Genomic DNA, 18,752 nt, shown 5'->3' on the forward strand with positions numbered 1-18,752 from the left:
CGAGCGGCTCTCTTTAACACGCCTTGTCGTCATCTGCTCATTCTCCAGCACAAAGACCCACTTGGCTAATCAATCACCCGGGCAGCTCCGCAGGTCTGCCTGGGAGGCAGTGCAGGGCTGGCTTACTGCACAGGCAAACACTCACTCTGTGATTTTGGGGTCAATGTTGCCGATCCAGAGCCGATGACCGTCCTGTGCCGAGCCACCTGACAGGATGGAGGCATTCTCCACAGTCTCTGCAGCAGACTGCATTAGGCTCCTGAGAAAAGACAGAGAATGTTTCAATGACATTCAGATAAGTATGTGCCACAGAAATATATACATATATGATGTGTTTGAATATATATGTAACTTTCTTCTATCTATCTATTTGATTATGTCTATCAATCAATCAATCAATCTGTCTATCCACCTGACTGTATCTAACTAACTAATATATATATATATATTAGGACCCTTAGTGTGGAAAATAATAATTAAAATTACGTTAAATGCAGTATGAAGGCGATAACATCAACGATATTTTACAAATCATATAATTCATAAACAAGCACATTTAGTATGCAAAAACTGTCATATTATAGAAAAACTGTAACTGATAAATAACATAAACCTAGCCGAGAAATAATTAATTTTACATAAGTGAATGGTTGTTGTGCTAACAACTAGCAAGCAATGTAAACAGATTACATAGATTAGCAGAGCACTCACCCTCCTCTCTTGTTCCTCTCCTCTGCTCTTTAAAACTAAACAAAATATACTGTGTATAAAACTGGATGGCAATGCCTCAAATCCTAAAATTCATCCCGTATATCTGCCACACGCACGAGTCAGACAAAACAATTGAGTGAAGCCCGTTAGCTTAGCATTCATAACGTCAACAACGGCGCTGGAGAGTGACGTTGACAACCTGTTCTGGTGACGCAAAACACTAAAATGCGATGACGTGTGCCCTTGAGCTGCGCAGGCTGCCCATGTTGTCAGAGAGGGACTGTGCTGCAAGCCATGCCTGCTAAGACACACTTTTCTGCATGAGGAAAGTGAGTATGTGTGAATTACCCTTGCATTGTTTATTACATTTTAGGGTTTAATTTATTTGTAGTCGCTGTGTATGTTTTTGTTTGTAACAATGTGTGGGTTTGATTTCTGTACTGTTCATAATGTAGCCTAGCAGCTTGTCTGTGCTGAAAAAAAACATGGAAAATTCGTATTCCTTGTAAATTATTCCTTGGGTAATGCTTGGAAGAATTGTTATTAATACCACAGGGCATAAATAAATGGAAGGCAAAGGAAAGCACGTGTTGCTGTTTTAGTTTCAGAACATAATATCCATAAATCATTGGTTAAAATGTTGTTATAGGTTTATGAAGTTGAAGATGAATAATTGTTTCCCTTTTTTTTTACTAACTCAGGCTTCTGTTCTTTAAATGTTCCCTTTTATCTCTTTCCTCTCATAAATGATCAGTTTTATAATGATTATATACTATAAATAATTGGACATGATTATTATTTTTGCAGCAACTCTCAACTCTCTATTTTAATGTTGTTTGTTTGTTTGTTTTGTTTTTTAATTAAAGGCATAGCTCATATCATGTCATTATTTATTTACCCTAGTTTTATTTTTTTATTATTCTTTTTATTTATTTATTATTTTATTTATTTGTCATTTTAAATGTAATATTTAATAACAATTAATTTATTCAAAAAATACATTGAAATATTTCTTTAATAATGACTTTAATAAACATTTTGTGTAATGATTTTTTTTTTCTGAATTAAGATTCATTTTGATCTTTTGGGACATAAATACCATACTATATATCAAAATAAAAATAAATCAATAAATTGAGTTGTTGTTTTTTTTGCAGCAACTGTATTTCAAGGCTTGTTAATTAAAAGCATAGCTCACCTAAAAAGCAATATCATGTCATTATTTATTCACCCTCATGTATTCATCTTCATTTTGCCGGTTGAACACAGAATGTTCACAGAATGTTCACGCTGCTCTTTTCCATACAATTCAAGTGAATGGTGACCCAAAAATCATTCTGTGATTCTCTGTGACTGGAGTGGTGTGGATTATTGTAATGATTTATCAGCTGTTTGGACTCTCATTCTGACGGCACCCATTCACGGCAGAGGATCCATTGGTGAGCAAGTGATGTAATGCTACATTTCTCCAAATCTGTTCCTATGAAGAAACAAACTCATCTACATCTTGGATGGCCTGAGGATGAGTAAACATTCAGTAAACTTTCAATTTTGATTGAACAATTCCTTTAACAACCCTTGATTACCATTCACTCCTTACATTGTAAAAGAGCAGCGTGAACATTCTGCTAAACATCTCTGTGTTCAACAGACGAAATGAAGGTGAATAAATAATGACATGATATTTCTTTTTGGCCAAGCTATGCCTTTAATTAAAAAGCTTTGAAATACAGTTACTGCACAATGTCAGTTGCGAGCAGTGGCTTATACATCATGAAATACAACCACTAGTTTACATTACCGCAACCAAACTGATATGCAACACTGTCTCAGTTTTTACAGTAAGAACTTTTAGAGTTCACCCTTTAAACGAGCTCACGCAATGAGGGTACGCCAACCACTCTCATTCCTACCGGTATAAATCAAACGGCGGCGCACTGTAACCCACAGACCACCTGTGCAACAGTTTTTCTGCTTGACGGCCTCTCTAAAAACTGCCATCACCTCTTCTCCATCCACACCCCGTGGACCAAAACACCCGTGTCGGACAACTCCCATCTCCTAAGGACGACAAGAAGAGTCACGCTTTTCATTTTTTGATCTGCGTCTAACCAGAACAGCTGCGGCTCCCATTGAACCTGCAACATGCATCATCAAGAGCCGATAAAAATCGCAGCTTGTGCGTGTTTGGGGAAAAGCTGTAGACCCGTGCCATGAAGTTATCTTTATCACAGCAACTGTAAAAACACACGACCAAACTTGTTTCAGTAGCTATCCTTTGGAGACGCAAAAGCCAGGCTGTATTTTGACTAGCAGGATACCTCGTGCTAGACAAAACAAAGAAGCAATGACAGAGGCGCAAGCAACCCGTGAGCGAGCTTGTTCCAGAGCACCTGCAGAACAGCGCTGTTGTTACAGTCCATGCTGATAAACAACCACTATTTGAAGATTTATGCTACTAAATGAAGCGGCAGTGACACACACATTGCAGGACTCGGAGTCTCCACTAATGAGCTGATGAGTTGAATCAGATGTGTTCGATTAAGGAGACATCCCAAATGTGCAGTGTTGGGGGACCTCCAGGACCAGGATTGAGGAGCACTGCCCTAACCCTGAGTATTAAACTCAGCACTGTTTGTGCTACGGACATGAATGATACGTCAAATCGTGCGGCTGCAGGGGACTTGTGCTATTACTTTTCTAAGCCATCAGACTTACAATTTTCACCTGGCGGATTATAAACGAGTTGGAAAAATGTATAAACCTACATTGAAGAAAGGTTAAAGCCATATCAAGGGACTAGAATATCATAGAAACTCAGGGGTGGACTCTTTTGACTTGAGCCAGGAAGAAACCACCCAGAACATGCTAGCAACATGATAAAAGCATACTAAATTGCTAAAATGCCATTGTGGTGACAACAGTTTGCATACACTTTTTATCTGAAAATGTAAAAAAAAAAAAAGAGAGAGAGAGATAGATTGTTACATATTATATATAATATTTTACATTTTTTAATAATTTAATTTAAATATTTTAATAATTTAAAAAAATAATATCTTAAAATAGCAATTAACACAATTTAAAAAAACACAATTAAATTTAATAAAAAATATTAAAAACAATTCATAAATACAGTGAAAAAATGAATATTTTATAATAACAATTAATTAACACAATTAAAAAAACAAAATTTAATTTAATTAAAATATTAAAAACAATTAATAAATACAGTGACTTGAATAAAGCCTTTGTATGATCCATTTATTTTAAAATTTCCTAATTAAAATTATGTTTTATATTTAAAATAAAATGGGATATAAATAATGACCATAATTTAAAAACTTTTTGAGGTCAAAAACATATTTTTAAAGTTTTTTTTTTTTTAAGTAATTTGGGATTGTTTTTTTTATTAAGCAGTTAATTTATTTTAAAGATTTGAAAACCATTCCTTCACCAAATCGAAGTGATGTGGTACGACCAACATGCAGAAAACATAAGATACTAAAATTAATAATTAAATAAAAATGAGTATTCAAAAAGGTGTTATTCAATTTCAAAGTGAAATTTAAATTTTTTCTTGATCACAAGTACATTTTCACATGACATTTTCTGAGTCATTAGATTTAACCTCTTTAAAAATAATAAACATGTTTTTATATAAAACCAACATGTATGCAGTAAGTTAATTTCTATGAACTTTGCACATGCATTTTAAAAAATTGTTCCTTTTCTTAATCTTGAACACTCTTATTTGTCATTGATCCACTTGTATTTGTGCTGAAATGACAATCGCACTATTTCAGAAAGTATAGCTATGCTTTTGAGTTCATCTTGACTGTATTTATGAAATTATGATTTGCTTTTTTGTCCCTGTATGGGTCTTTTTTTAGATTTTAGAGACGCCCCCTGGTGGAAATATTGAATGTTAGCCAGTGTCTAATGTTCTTTTTTTATTTTTTTTATTTTATTATTATTATTTTTTTTTTACAGATCTTCTTCTTATGGAGTATATCAAAATCTATGTTTGATGTAGAGTTGCTCTATGTGTTTATCATCCTTGCGTTAAATAATTTTACCTCCATTTTCTTTAGTATTGTGACCACAGACATGGCATTGAGTCATCTCAACCTCCTGCAACCAGTACTGTGCAGATTTCTGCCCTCCGTTGTGAGGACCCCGCTAGTGACTAGTTCAAGTGTCCCCTCTCTGCCCCACGCGAGCTGTCCCACGGTTCTGCCGAATTATGTCCGGCATTATGCCACAAAGAAGAGTAAAGGTGAGTGGAGCACGGCCGCTACTTATCCCTCACAGAGCCACAAGAAAGAACGTCCAGCATAGGGGTAGGAGTGGATATAGTGTTTGTTTTCCATAGCAGTGCTTGTTTAGGATCACTCAAGTGGGCTTAGAGCCCATATGAAGGGAGGAGAAATTCCCTCTTTCCCCGTCTGACCTCCAAATCCTGCTTTCATTTGTAATTGCTAAGACAATCAGCCAGCATGCTGGTCACAGTCTTTCATTTCTATCTCCAGTTCTTCTTTTGAAGCCATCAGTAATGAAGACATTAATGTTTCTTTCTTCTTTGTTGTTTTTTTTTTTATATATGTTAGCAAAGGCAAAAGGGCAGACAGCTAAAGTGAACATCAATGCGGCATTGGTGGAGGATATTATCAGCCTGGAGGAGGTGAAGGAAGACATGGCTGCTGTCCTGACTACTCTGAAAGAAGATTTCAGCCGCAACCTCAGCATTCGCACATCACCAGGTCAGGGCCTTGCGAGACACTGACACACAGGCAGTCCTGTGCTTTTAACCTGATGCTGTGAGGGTGACGCTTGGGTCAAAATTTGACTAGCCCCCACAGGTAGATTTTATTACTACACCATCTGGCTGCTTCTTGGAAAGTCATTCAAAATTATGTGAATATCCTGATGAAATACATCCTTTTGCAAGCAACATTTAACTCATAAATATTTCATTATATTATAATGGATGTATTATCAGTGTTCAGTTATTTTTGGAGAGCTCTTAAAAGCATTGAACTGGAATTGGCAAGACCTCACAGAAGTTGAATTAGAATGACAAAGTGGAACTGACTGAACTGCAACTGATAATTCTACACCGTCACACAACAGAGGAATTACATAATTAATTTTGACTAGTTATGCCTATTTTGTCACTGATATGTAGAATACATTTGTTTCTCCACAGATTTCTCTTTGAACTTTAAAAGTTCAATACTGTCAAAACAGTATTATGAATTTATATTTGTCTACAGCACCACAAAATGACTATTTTATTTTTGTTCAGACCTTCATTTCAAAGTTGAATCAATTTATTACTATTATTATTATAATAATAATTATAATTTGTTATAAATACATTAAATACCTCATGTTTGATTTATGATAATGTATGGTGACATGTTTATAGATCATTTATACTAAAAATATGTATTAAAATTGTACAGTTACCGCATATTTTTGAATTTAATTCCAAAATTGGAACTAATCTTATCCTAAATTTAAGAGCTTTTTAGCCATTTGATGATATCTAATATATTTTTATATTTATGTATTTTCATCAGAATTAAAATGTTTATTGCAAGAAAAAAATTATGTAAAAACTACTTAATGAATGAAATAATTAATTGATTAAAGGGTCATATGACGTTGCTAAAAAGAACATTATTTTGTGTATTTGGTGTAATGCAATGTGTTTATGCGGTTTAAGGTAAAAAAAACACATTATTTTCCACATACTGTACATTATTGTTTCTCCTCTATGCCCCGCCTTTCTGAAACGCATCGATTTTTACAAAGCTCATCGGTCTGAAAAGCGAGGTGTGCTCTGATTGGCCAGCTATCCAGTGCGTTGTGATTGGCCGAATTCCTCAAGCGTGTGACGGAAATGTTACGCCCCTTACCGTACTGTGATGCCCTGTGTCCTGGTGCGACAAGATTAAAACATTAAAACCCGTTATAAACGAGCCATTTGTTGCATCCAGTGGGGCCATAATTACTGATTATAATGACTTATCAAAGCAGTTTTCATTAAATTAACAAAGGAATGATATTTATTTAAATTGTTTTAATTAAATGTTTTACTATGTTAAATACCACATTTCCATGAAGCCTTCGTTGATTTTTGAGTAACAAAGTGAACAAACTATTGAATCAGAGATATAAGAAATCACAGAAATAAATGTGACTTCTGAAGCCATAAGAAGCTTTATTCACTAAAAAGCTTCTCTCATACAGGATCACATTTTCGTAAATACTCAACAATTGTATATACCTTGTGCATCACATTCAATTACAAGACACAAAATCCTCATATGACCCCTTTAAGTAATCAAAGCAGTTTTCATTAAATTAACAAAGGAATGATATTTATTTAAATTGTTTTAATTAAATGTTTTACTATGTTAAATACCACATTTCCATGAAGCCTTCCTTGATTTTTGAGTAACAAAGTGAACAAACTATTGAATCAGAGATATATGAAATCACAGAAATAAATGTGACTTCTGAAGCCATAAGAAGCTTTATTCACTAAAAAGCTTCTCTCATACAGGATCACATTTTCGTAAATACTCAACAATTGTATATACCTTGTGCATCACATTCAATTACAAGACACAAAATCCAGTGCCGTTTGGTGTCATTTACTTCAACCTTGGTGTGCCATGTCATCTACATCAGGGCTCTTAAGCTCCATTCCTGGAGGGCCAGGTGTCCTGCAGACATTAATCCCAATGTAACCCACCTATATGTAATTTGCAAGCAATCTGCACACCTTTATTAGCTTGTTCTGGTGTGTTTGGTTAGGATTAAAGATAATCTCAGCAGAACGTTGGCCCTCCAGGACTGGAGTGGAAGAGCCCTGATCTACTTTATCAATGCCACTGAGGTTACACAAGGCTAGAGGAGTACTGTGTTGCCTCGTCCTCCCATGAGGATCAATGCACAACGATCCACCTTTGCACATGTTCTGGCCATGACCATTGTTCCACAAGGTGGGGTCACCCTGTTTGCGATCCTACTTCCTGAAGTACATCCAGGTCGACCCCGACCACTCCAGCCCAATCCCTAAAGACCCAACAGTTAGGGATTTGGGGTAGTAGAGTCCATGTTCTTTTCTTTCACCTCTTGACCTTTGCCAGTTCTTCCTTCCCTACTCCTTGATCCAGCTTGGACTTGGTTCCATGGAGTGAATATGGAAGGTCAGTGAGATGTCAAAATGGAATGATATTTTAAGCAAATGATGGAATCATCTGGATGTAATTAAGCAGCAAGTTTATTATGAAGGACAGGAGAATCACTTTGGCCGAGGGAACGAGGTTGCGCAGTGCAGGATTAATGTGGTGACCCGGTGTCTGGGTACACTACATGAGGTTTACAGCCTGTCGGTCTGTCATCTATAAGATAGACCGCTTACGCTTGGATCTCCGCAAATATACCTTCTCTTGTTCCAGATAAATCTGCCGTCAGAGGACATCGCTTCACAGAGACATTTGTATTTTTTCAAACACCTCATCGGTTTGGTGTTTCCAACAAAAGGCTCAAACAGCCATCGTGCTGTATGATGGTTCTTCTGCAAGCAAGTAAATGTAACATCAAGCCAGTGTTGCTTCTGAATATTGACTAACCTTTAGGTTCTTGAAATGGAAAGGGCAACAGGTGGTGCCATGACCAGGAAGAGCCCATTTGGCTAATAGCTTCCCTGTGAAACTTAAAGGTTTTTTAGTGGAGGAAACAGCAATATGTTTCATGGAAGCGTTCACAGATGTGAAGGCTTCCAGGTAGCACACACCCAATCCGAGGTGGGATCCAGGGCCAAATCTCTCCATACCTTTGCTCATGATGAGATGGAGGTTTGGGCGAAGTCCCATATGCACCGTTCAACCCATTAGATATTGGACAGAAGCTGGTTTTCAAGGTTAGCAAAGTATGATCTTCTTAGATGTAACTGTTCACAAGCTGACTGACAAAATGGTGCATATATGAAGAATTTGAAGTTCTCAAGTGTTTTCTTTGGTCAAAGGCACATGCAGGTTCTCGTCAAAGTGCAGCGCAGTGCGTCTCAGCTGTTCTCTAGTCTTTTAGAAGTGTGGGATAAAGTAAGGTAAGACTGGGGACAAAGGGCAGGAGACGGAAACATTTCTGTGTGAGGTAAGGCAGATGAGGGAAGGAGACATGCTGGCGAAATGTTCTGGTTTTCTGTCTGGAGAGAAAGCAATGGGTTCTTTCATCCCTCAAGGAGAGCGAGACATGTCGTCACAACAGACATCGAAAGGTGCCTCTTCTTTTACAACCTTTCATTTTTTGAGACTGGTTGGGAAAGGATACAGAATGCAGGCAAATGTCTAATTGTCAGACAGTGAAGGTAGTTATTGCATTGTTTTTCTTGAAGGGATAGATCACCCAAAAATAAATTCAGTCTTGCGTCATTCCAAACCTGACATTTTTGAAAAATTTCTCTTTTTTTTGTTTTGTTTTGTATGTACAATGGTCCATACAGTGTTGTTTTGGGCCCCAATGACTTTCATTGTATGGGCAAAAACAGTTGCAACATTCTTGAGTTCAGAAACATTCTTTTTCAGTTCATGCATTTCCTGAGAATGGAACCCATGACCTTGCTGTTGCTAGTGCCGTGCTTTACTCTTTGAGTTTCAGGAACGCCCCTCAATCAAGTTTGTTGGCCTTACTAGATGGAACTGTCAGCAGTATTGAACATCTTGTCAGTTACTTTCTTTCTTTCTTTTTTTCCGCAACTCACTGGATAGCGTCTCCACAGTGAAACTTCATTAGACAAGTATCCCATGGGAAATAACTGTATATCAAACATATCATATACACTCTGATTAATTATGACTTTTGATGCTTTTCACTTTCAGTGAGGACAAAAAGTTTTGGTAATGCTTTAGTTTGGGGACCAATTCTCAGCATTAACTAGCATGCATATTACTAGCAAATTGGCTGTTTTTTAGTACTTATAATGCACATATTAATACTAAATGACCATATTTTAAATAATTTAATCCTATCCCATACCTAAACTTAACAACTACCTTACTGCCTGTTAATAAGCAGCAAATTAGGAGTTTGTGGGAAAAGTCATAGTTAATAGTTAGTTAATAGTGAGAATTTGTTGCCAAACTAAAGTGTGACCAAATTTTCCTATAATGTTTAGTAAGAAGGAGGTGTTATGAAACTCTATGATGTTTTAACTAGTGTATTGCAAGTTTATTGCTATGGTTTTTTTTTCTATCTTAAGTGGCAAATGGTTGAATAACTCACTACAAAATTGTGGAGAAACACACTGGTTAATGAAGGATTGTGTTCTTATGTGTTCTCAGGTGCGCTGGACCACATTACAGTCACCACAAAGGATGGCAAATTTCCACTCAACCAGCTGGGCCAGATATCCATGAAGTCTCCTCAGATACTTGTGGTCAACATGACTGGCTTCCCAGAGGTACGGAACCAAACTACAGATGGCTTCCTAGCAGAACTTCTCAGTTCATACTGCTGCATGCAAAGTTGAGCACACACACCCCAAAAACTCACTCTTTCTCCTACTGAAACCTGAGTGTGATGGACTCATTCCAGCCTGGTTTCAGAGAAATTGATTGATTGTTGGGGGAAGCCCTTTGTTCTTGGAGAACGATTGAAATGTAGGCCAAGACTCTGTGGTTAGCTGTCAGGCCAGGAAATGACCGCAAAGTGCCCTCTGGAACTTAGACCTGAGTTAATGTGTGATATCTCTCTCTCTTTTCTGTGTCTTTCTGCCTCTCTACACATTATGAGTCGGTGTCTTTCTGTTTTTTGTCTCCTCCTTCCGTCACCACACTCTCTCCGTTGATATATATGAGTTCTTTCTGCCTGATGTTCAGATAACCCTAATGAGATTAATGCTCTCTCTTCTTGGCCTATGTCCACTCAATACCAAAGACTCTGGTTTCCTGGTGGCTCTAAAACCCACCAATCTACCTTCGTCATCCATCCTGGGAGACTTCAAGCCAAAGATTGCATGTATGTAAGGGATGATGTTCAGTCAGCCGGTCATTATTGCAAATAAACCTTGATAGGATGATCAAAACCAAAGCACAGGGGTTTTGCATCACCCTGAAGGTGATGCATGGTTGCTTGTAGCTTTGGCTTAAAGCTTTGGCCTGAAGCTTCTGTTAAGAAAAATAGTCCATTACAACATATCAGTCGATTAATAACACTCCAATTATTATATTTTATATTATATTGCGTTATATTCAGGGATGCAGCCGATGCACATAAGTGGTGACCAAAATAAAAAATGCGCTGTGGAAATAAGTTCAGATCACTCATTTGCGCACCGACATGGTTGACAGCTGTTAATGCACAATCACCATTTTAGATCGACTAACTGTAATAATGTATAAGATTTCCATTCGAACTGAAAGGAAAAATTTAGGTTATGCACTGCAAGTTTTAGAGAAAAACACAAAACTGTGACATTTCATTCACTGACACGCTTCACTCGCTAAAACCGGCAGAACTTTTTTAAATATAATAGTATTATCACACTTTATTTTGTTTATTATTTTATTAATATTTAATGGGTCACAATTTGCAGTGTGAGCACCAAACCAAATCTGGTACTCTCATGAGAACCAGACTGAAAAACTTATGTAATGAATACAGAAATATGACCAAATAAAATTTTTCTTTGTGTTAGCAGCGGGTTGGGTGGCATGTTATGTTATTGATTTAACAATTAACCATTTGCAAATGGGTTTGCCTTTCTATTCATCACCTCTATATTAGCATAATACTAAAAAAGACTGTGCGCAGTTTTAAAGGGTCAGTTTTCATGCTCGGATGACCATAATGCCATATGCAGCCGTTTAGAGTGTCAGGAAAACTGGCCATTACCTAACAGGCCTGCAAAAAACAACACGGAGGTGACTGGCCCGGGCCGAAAGCAAACAGCTTCATGATTGTTTTAATCCATTACACACTCTTTGAGAAGAGGCTGTTGTTTTCCAGTCATTCATTAAAGGGCCGGAGAAAGTGCAGCCTTGTTGATAAACCCCAGTGGCTGTTGTGTGTTGTGGTGCAGACAGCAGTCATTAGCTTTCGCTCTCCATGTGCCTGTGTGGTATCCAGAATCATTAAGAAAGTGAGTTTTTTTTAGCCCACAGTTTCTCGAGCCGACTTTGAACCCTCTTCGCTTTTTAATCACAAGTACAGAGGGTTACAGGACTTTTTTTCCCACTTACTAACCAGAACAATACTGGTTTTACCGTAAAATTATGAACCACCAAGAAGTAATGATGGATGACGATCAGAGAGAAATCGCACGCACACAATGCCTGTAAGTGAGTCAGACCTCACAAGAAATGCATTTAACATAAGAGGAATGTGTGTACAGTACATGTGTGTATACTTTTTTTTCCTATTTCTGTATGTTAGGTCAAGAAAAAGGTTAGCTTTTCTGGTTAACTGTTTTTTATTTTATTTTTATTTTTTTATTACTGCGATATAAAATTGCTTAATTTCAGATAGGACTGAAAAATGCACCTGCACCTGCATCTGTTCCATACAAACACAAAATTATAATTTAGGGGATTCACTCCTGTATTTAAATGCAGTTGTCACTCCTGAAACTTGTGTACAGTGTGTATCCAAAACGAAATATTTCATACTAAATTAAACATGCAAGGTGGTAATGGGAGAACTTTATAGCACACTATTGTGCTAAACGTTTGTTTTTGCATACTACTTCAAATGCAGTTTTAAAGTAATAATAGGCATATAGAGTATATACTGTGCAGAATGCAGCAAGTGGGACACCAGTATTCCAGTCCAAACAGCCTAAATCCATATCCGTGAAACTGGCCCCCATGATGTATACACACTAGACTGCCTGCACACAAGTTCAGAGTGTAATCTCAGGCTAGTCTGGCCACAGGAGTTGTAATAGGTCATGAGGTGAACAGGCAGAAACCCCCAAACACAGGGTCACAGTGGGTCATCGCCCTGCACTGCAACCTCTCAGCTCCGTCCCAAGGGATCTCTCGCTGACAGCACCCTGCGGCACTTCCTACACCACACACTCCACCCCTCTACCTCGCTCTCTGGAGCTCCGTCATGGGGAGATGCTGCCCAGCTCCTTCTGGATCAAAGGGCCCGGGGTCGGGGTACTTCACTGATCTGGAAGGGGGTGGTCTAGTGAGATATGAGGGCTGGAGAGATGCAAAGGGTGTGTGAAGGTTTTGCAGCAGGTACCGCAAACCCAGCTGGCTGTCATTAGCTCTGATGTGTGTGTGTGTGTGTTTGTGTTTGTGCGATGTGTCCTCAGGCCACGGCAGCCGTCACCCGTGCCTTACAAGACAGCAGCATGGGACTCAACCCGGAGGTGGAGGGCACCATTATCAGGGTGCCTGTTCCCAAGTGAGTGTTTTACCGCCCAGGGCCTGAATCCCCATGACCACTCTCACCCTTCCTATTGACAGCACTTTCTACAAGCTTTGTTTGCTTTCACTCCAGTTCCTGTCTTTCTGTCTCGCTCTCATCCTGTTTGTCTGTGCAATGCTAACGTCTCTTTAATGTGTTTTTAGCTTGTTACGGTAAACATCTCCATCAACATTTTGGTTTTAGAGGGGTTTTGGGCACTTTTCAGTTGGCCAGACTGGGAGACCATCTAGACCGGCTGAAAACCTGCTTGATTGGTCTGGGAGACCATCTTAGGCTGGTTTTAACTTTTTTCAGCAGGGTGAAGGAGAGCCTCTTTTCACTAGGGAAAATTAACAGTCACCCTATGAACAATCCAGAACACCTTAGTATCAACTGTGTCAGCTACATAGCTGCACCTTAGCAACCACCCAGAACACATAGCAACAGCATACCAACTCCCTAGCAACCACCCAGAGTGGCCACCCAGAACACCCTTAGGGGAAGTCGTGGCCTAATGGTTAGAGAGTCGGACTCGTAACCCAAAGGTTGCGGGTTCGAGTCTTGTACCGGCAGGGATTGTAGGTGGGGGGAGTGAATGTACAGCGCTCTCTTCCACCTTCAATACCACGACTGAGGTGCCCTTGAGCAAGGCAACGAACCCCCAACTGCTCCCCGGGCACCGCAGCAGCATAAATGGCTGCCCACTGCTCCGGGTGTGTTCACTGCTGTGTGTGTGCACTTTGGATGGAATAAATGCAGAGCACTAATTCCGAGTATGGGTCACCATACTTGGCCACATGTCACGTCACTTCACTTCACTTCACTTACAACTGCATAGCAGCACTCTAGCAACTACTCAAAACACACTAGTAACCCCATATTGGGAACCATCCAGAACAATCTACGAACCATATAGCAATTCTAGCAACCACTCAAAGCACTCTATCCACTATATAGCAACTCCCTAGAAACCATCCAAATACTCCATCTATATATCAGCACCCTAGCAACCAAATAAAAAATTATTCAGAGGACCTGCTACCACAACTTAAATAAATGCATGGTTGCAAGTTAAAAATTCTAATTTAATGATTTCATTAAACTTTTTACATTTTTAAGAAACAAGCCGCAATACAACGGAAACAAGCAACAACACAGCGAAATTGCCACAACACAACGGAAAAAAGCCGCAATACAATGGAAGCAAGCGACAACACAGCGAAATTGGCGCAACACAATGGAAACAAGCCACAATACAACGAAAACAAGCAACAACACAGCTTGCACACAAATTGAGCCTATATATATTTTAATTTGTTACTTATTGATGCGTGGAGCTCCTCTTTAATAAATGTGTTGCTTTGTCCCTTTAAGCGCTGTTAGAGTTGAATAAGCAGAGGGATTTAATGCAGGGCCTAATGATCTAACAAAATCCAAATTTTGATATCCAATATATTTTTGTGAACCCTTGAGGTTTCAATGGGTCAATACATTATATATATACGCAAACTATGAAAATTTGGACTTTGTACTAAAGTTAATGGTCTAACAAAGTGAATCATTTTAAACCGCTTTTACGGCACCAGGCTTTTTAAATTACACTTTAAATTTGCATAGCTATATAAATGACTTGGCTAATGTTTTTTTTATTTTATTTTTTTACGGTTTTTACAGTATTACAGTAAAATGTCCAAAATTTGGATTTCGTCAGACCATTACCTCTGGTATAAAGTCCTTCGCTTTAACGCATCCTCTATAGTGGCCAAGAAAGGGAGCGGGAACATTTCTGTTGTTTTGTGACTTGTTTCCATTATGCTGTGGCTTGATTTCGCGTTGTTAACAACTTGTATTTGCTTTTTTGATTTTCGTTGTGTTGTGCACTACTGGGTCACCGTATCCATAGCATCTCCCTAGCAAAACACTCTACTGACCGCATAGCAACCCCCTCGCAACCATCCAGAACACCCTAGCAAACACATAGTAGCACCTTAGCAACTGTTCAGAACAATCTCTCAGCCACATAGCAACTCCCGCAACCATCCAGAACACTCCTTCACATGCAAAGCAGCACCCTAGCAACCATCTAGAACACTCTAGCAGTGCTTGCACGCTTTTCTCAATGTTTCTTTTTATCTCAATCCAATCATGTCCTGTTCTTTTTCTTCTGATACATATATTCAAAACTGTTCTGGGAAAACTCGCCTGTTTTGTTAGTGATTAAGATGGCTTTGCCTTGTAATTTTTTCATGTTCCCTTCTGTGCTCCATACACTCTCTTTTATATGTGATACAAAGAAGCAAACGCAGCGGTCTTGAATCTCTGAGCGCCGCTCCTCTTCCCTGCCAAGCCAAAGAGTCTCGCCGCACAGCCTTCATTCTACAAACCACAAAACTGTTTGATTACGAGGCCGCGCTCCATCTCCAGCAGCAGGTGCTTGTCTGGCAGTGCGTACGGAGGGGCCGAACATCTCGCCGTAATCAGCGCAGCCTCCTCGCATGCATTTGCATTTCTAAAGAGAGCGGGAGGCTTGATTGGCTCCGAATCAGTAATTATGAACATTGTTTGCAGTAAACAGACACTACTCTTGGTCTGTTTGCAAATGGCTGGCAGCAAAATGCCAATTATAAGATGGGGAAACTTCTACACCTACAGCAGAATTTGGGCGAGAACAACAGTTTTGTTTGTCAAACTTTTTTGTTTTATTTTCAAAGAGCGAGCTTGTAGCTGTTTCTGGTTTGCAGTCATATCATAAACAGATTGTCTGTCAAAACTGTCATAAAATCAAAGTGTAAATAACAGTCTGGACTATCAGATTTATTCTTAATATCGCTATTCTAAATGTCATTTGGTCTAAAAATATAAATCAGCACATCTGATCTGAAGACGTTTCAGTGATTATTATGATCTAAAATGAGTAGTGAGTTAGTTTAACCGTATTTTTGACTTCCAGAGTGACGCGAGAACACAGGGAGAATCTGGTGAAACTGGCGAAGCAGTTCAGTAACAAGACCAAGGACTCGCTGAGGAGTGTACGGACCAACGCCGTCACTCGAGTGAAGAAGTCCAAAGAGAGTGTCTCTGAAGATACCATTCACTTGGTAGAAAAACAGGTGACGCAAATGTGGATGAACTAATAAAAATAGTAATAATTCTAAAATATAAAATTTAGAATTATTATTTTTCTTGGTAGTAGTAAAAATATTCTTGTAGTAGTAAAAGTATTATTAATAAATAAATATTAACTTGAAGGTAGTGAAAGTAGTAGTGATGATGATAATAATAGTAAATATTAATACTTGTTTATTAATAAATTAATGTACAACATTATCGATAGTAGTAGTAGTAGTAGTATTAATAAAAATAAATAATTATTCATGTTTTAATTGTTGTTTTATTAATAAGTACATGCATATTAATTTTAAATTAGCAATACAACAGTATTAATAATAATAATAAAATGTTAATAACAATAACTACAATAATAATTATACAAATTATAATTATAATAAAAAATACAATATTATTTTATTAATAATAAATGAATGTTCATTAGTAGCAGCAGCAGTAGTAGTAGTTTTAATACTTATTTTTAATTATTGTTTTAATAAATAAATATTAATTTGAAAGTAGTGGTAGCAGTAGTCTTAAAGGGATAATTCACCCAAAAATGAAAATTTGAAGTTTATCTGCTTACCCCCAGGGCATCTAAGATGTAGGTGACTTTGTTTCTTTAGTTGAACACAAACGGAGATTTTTAACTCAAACCGTTGAAGTCTGTCAGTCTTATAATGGAAGTGAATGGGAATCACGGCACTTATAAATCTGCGATCTGCCGTAAAGCAAGAAGAAGAAGAAGCCGCATCACGCACCGGCTGAAGAAGAAGACGCGAACGTGCTCAGGACAGTTCAGACATTGCGGTGAATCAGAGGTAAAAAACGATATAAATACTGTTCAGTTTCTTGCACAGACGGATCATTTCGTGTCTTTACACATCAATGTATCGTCACGAGCCATTTTTGGGTGAACTATCCCTTTAATCATCATCATCATCAGTTATTTCCCATTAATGATAAATTAATGTGCATTAATTGTAATAGTAAATAATTATGAATAATATTTTAATTGTTTTATTCATTTTAATGAATGTTTTAGAAATAATACATATATTAATGTAATATTATTAATAATAAATATGAATACTAGTCTAATTATTAATAAATTAATATAAATTATTAGTAGTAGCTGCAGTAATGTTAATAAAATAATAATTAAAATATTATTAATAATATAATTGTTGTTTTATTAATAAATAGACAATAATTAGCAGCTTGTAGTAGTACTGATACTAATAAATAATAAATGTTGTTTTATAATTAATAAACAAACAAACAAACAGACCAATAAATACCCACAACAAGGTATTTTTTTGCAGTCACACAAATATGTAATTGTGTGAATATTGTATGGTATGTATGTGTAACTAATAACCACATACATTTGTTCTGTCTTTTGTTCTCCAATATCACCAGATTCAACAAATGGCAGACAGTTATGCGGCAGACATTGACAAACAGCTAGCCACTAAAACCAAGGAGTTACTCGGATGACAGCGAGGCCTTCCAAACTTTCAGAACACCCCCGGTCCGTTTGTCTCGCTATCATCAGGTCAAAGGCAGTCAGCTGTTCTTGTGACTGGAACAAAAATCCCCCAAACAGAAAACAGTTAATGATCTTGGTGATGGAAGTGATGAAGGTGGTGTTTGGGTGTTTTTCTCATGCATAAACAAATGTCGGCGTGGCACGCCAGTGGCTTATGGTGCTTCTTGTGTTCACATCTCCAAACAAACAAACGCAGGATAAATGAAGTTTTAATGTGATTTGGGGTACTCCTCCTAATCAAAGCGATGCCACAAACGTGGTGTTTATGTAGAAAGCACTGCACTGAATGTAAACTCTGTGGTCTTTACAGGAGGCTGAAAGTCACACAGGATGGAGGATGAGAGCACAAAGCAACATGCTGCCAACATTTGTTTCACATTCACTATTGCATCCTAAAAATAGTCATTATTTCCATCTATATGATCAGATCTAGCCGTGTAAACTGAATAAAATGCATCAGTTATTGTCCTGGTGCTGTAGTCCGTGTGTGTGTGTGCGCGTGCGTCTTTTGAATCATATTTCCACATCCGCTGTTCTTTGTTTATTAATGTTGAAACTTATTCTAGAATGGCAATGTGAAATATATCTTCTTCTACCACAACATTTCTGAATTCTCAGTGCTCAATACTGATTCTGATTGGTTGATGAATGTTCCAAGGTTTTTTGGCTACACTCTTCAAAATCAAAGGGGATTTTTGCAGCAAATGCTATAGAAGAACCATTTTACTTTACCCAAAATAACTTTTTTCAGTGAACAGTAACCAATTTTAACCAAAACAACCATTTTTCCTGAGTGTAAAGAACATTTGAATCATCTAAAGAACCTTTTCTCACTATAAAGAACCTTTTATGCAATGGAAATAAAGGTTCTGAAGGTTCTTATTGGCATCAGTGGTTTAATTTAGAAACTTTAACATCCATGGAAATTTTCCAATGTACAATCAGT

General features: G+C 37.7%; 1 protein-coding gene across 2 annotated transcripts; it reads left to right on the forward strand.

The window, feature by feature from the left end:
* Positions 1-941: 941 nt before the first annotated feature.
* mrrf (mitochondrial ribosome recycling factor) lies at positions 942-18,292 on the forward strand. 2 transcript variants are annotated; one of them, XM_016518802.1, is made up of 7 exons: positions 942-1,040; positions 4,820-4,990; positions 5,322-5,474; positions 10,071-10,189; positions 13,052-13,143; positions 16,097-16,256; positions 17,677-18,292. In XM_016518802.1, the coding sequence occupies exons 2-7, from the start codon at positions 4,822-4,824 to the stop codon at positions 17,752-17,754; spliced, it is 771 nt and encodes a 256-aa protein (XP_016374288.1). In that variant the 5' UTR covers positions 942-1,040; positions 4,820-4,821; the 3' UTR covers positions 17,755-18,292. The 2 variants fall into 2 exon arrangements, with proteins under 2 accessions (XP_016374288.1, XP_016374287.1); XM_016518801.1 differs by having other exon boundaries at positions 956-1,040; positions 4,806-4,990.
* Positions 18,293-18,752: the final 460 nt, after the last annotated feature.

Source organism: Sinocyclocheilus rhinocerous, unplaced genomic scaffold, assembly GCF_001515625.1.
Source record: "Sinocyclocheilus rhinocerous isolate Xijiao unplaced genomic scaffold, SAMN03320098_v1.1 scaffold688, whole genome shotgun sequence".
In the NCBI taxonomy this organism is placed as follows: Eukaryota; Metazoa; Chordata; class Actinopteri; order Cypriniformes; family Cyprinidae; genus Sinocyclocheilus; species Sinocyclocheilus rhinocerous.

What these genes read in the sequence shown, in the direction of transcription:
- mrrf (XM_016518802.1), top strand. Translation starts at nt 4,822, where the DNA reads ATGGCATTGAGTCATCTCAACCTCCTGCAACCAGTACTGTGCAGATTT. An exon ending in ACATGACTGGCTTCCCAGAG is followed by an intron (nt 10,190 to 13,051) that starts GTACGGAACCAA and finishes ATGTGTCCTCAG; the next exon opens with GCCACGGCAGCCGTCACCCG. An exon ending in TTCACTTGGTAGAAAAACAG is followed by an intron (nt 16,257 to 17,676) that starts GTGACGCAAATG and finishes CAATATCACCAG; the next exon opens with ATTCAACAAATGGCAGACAG.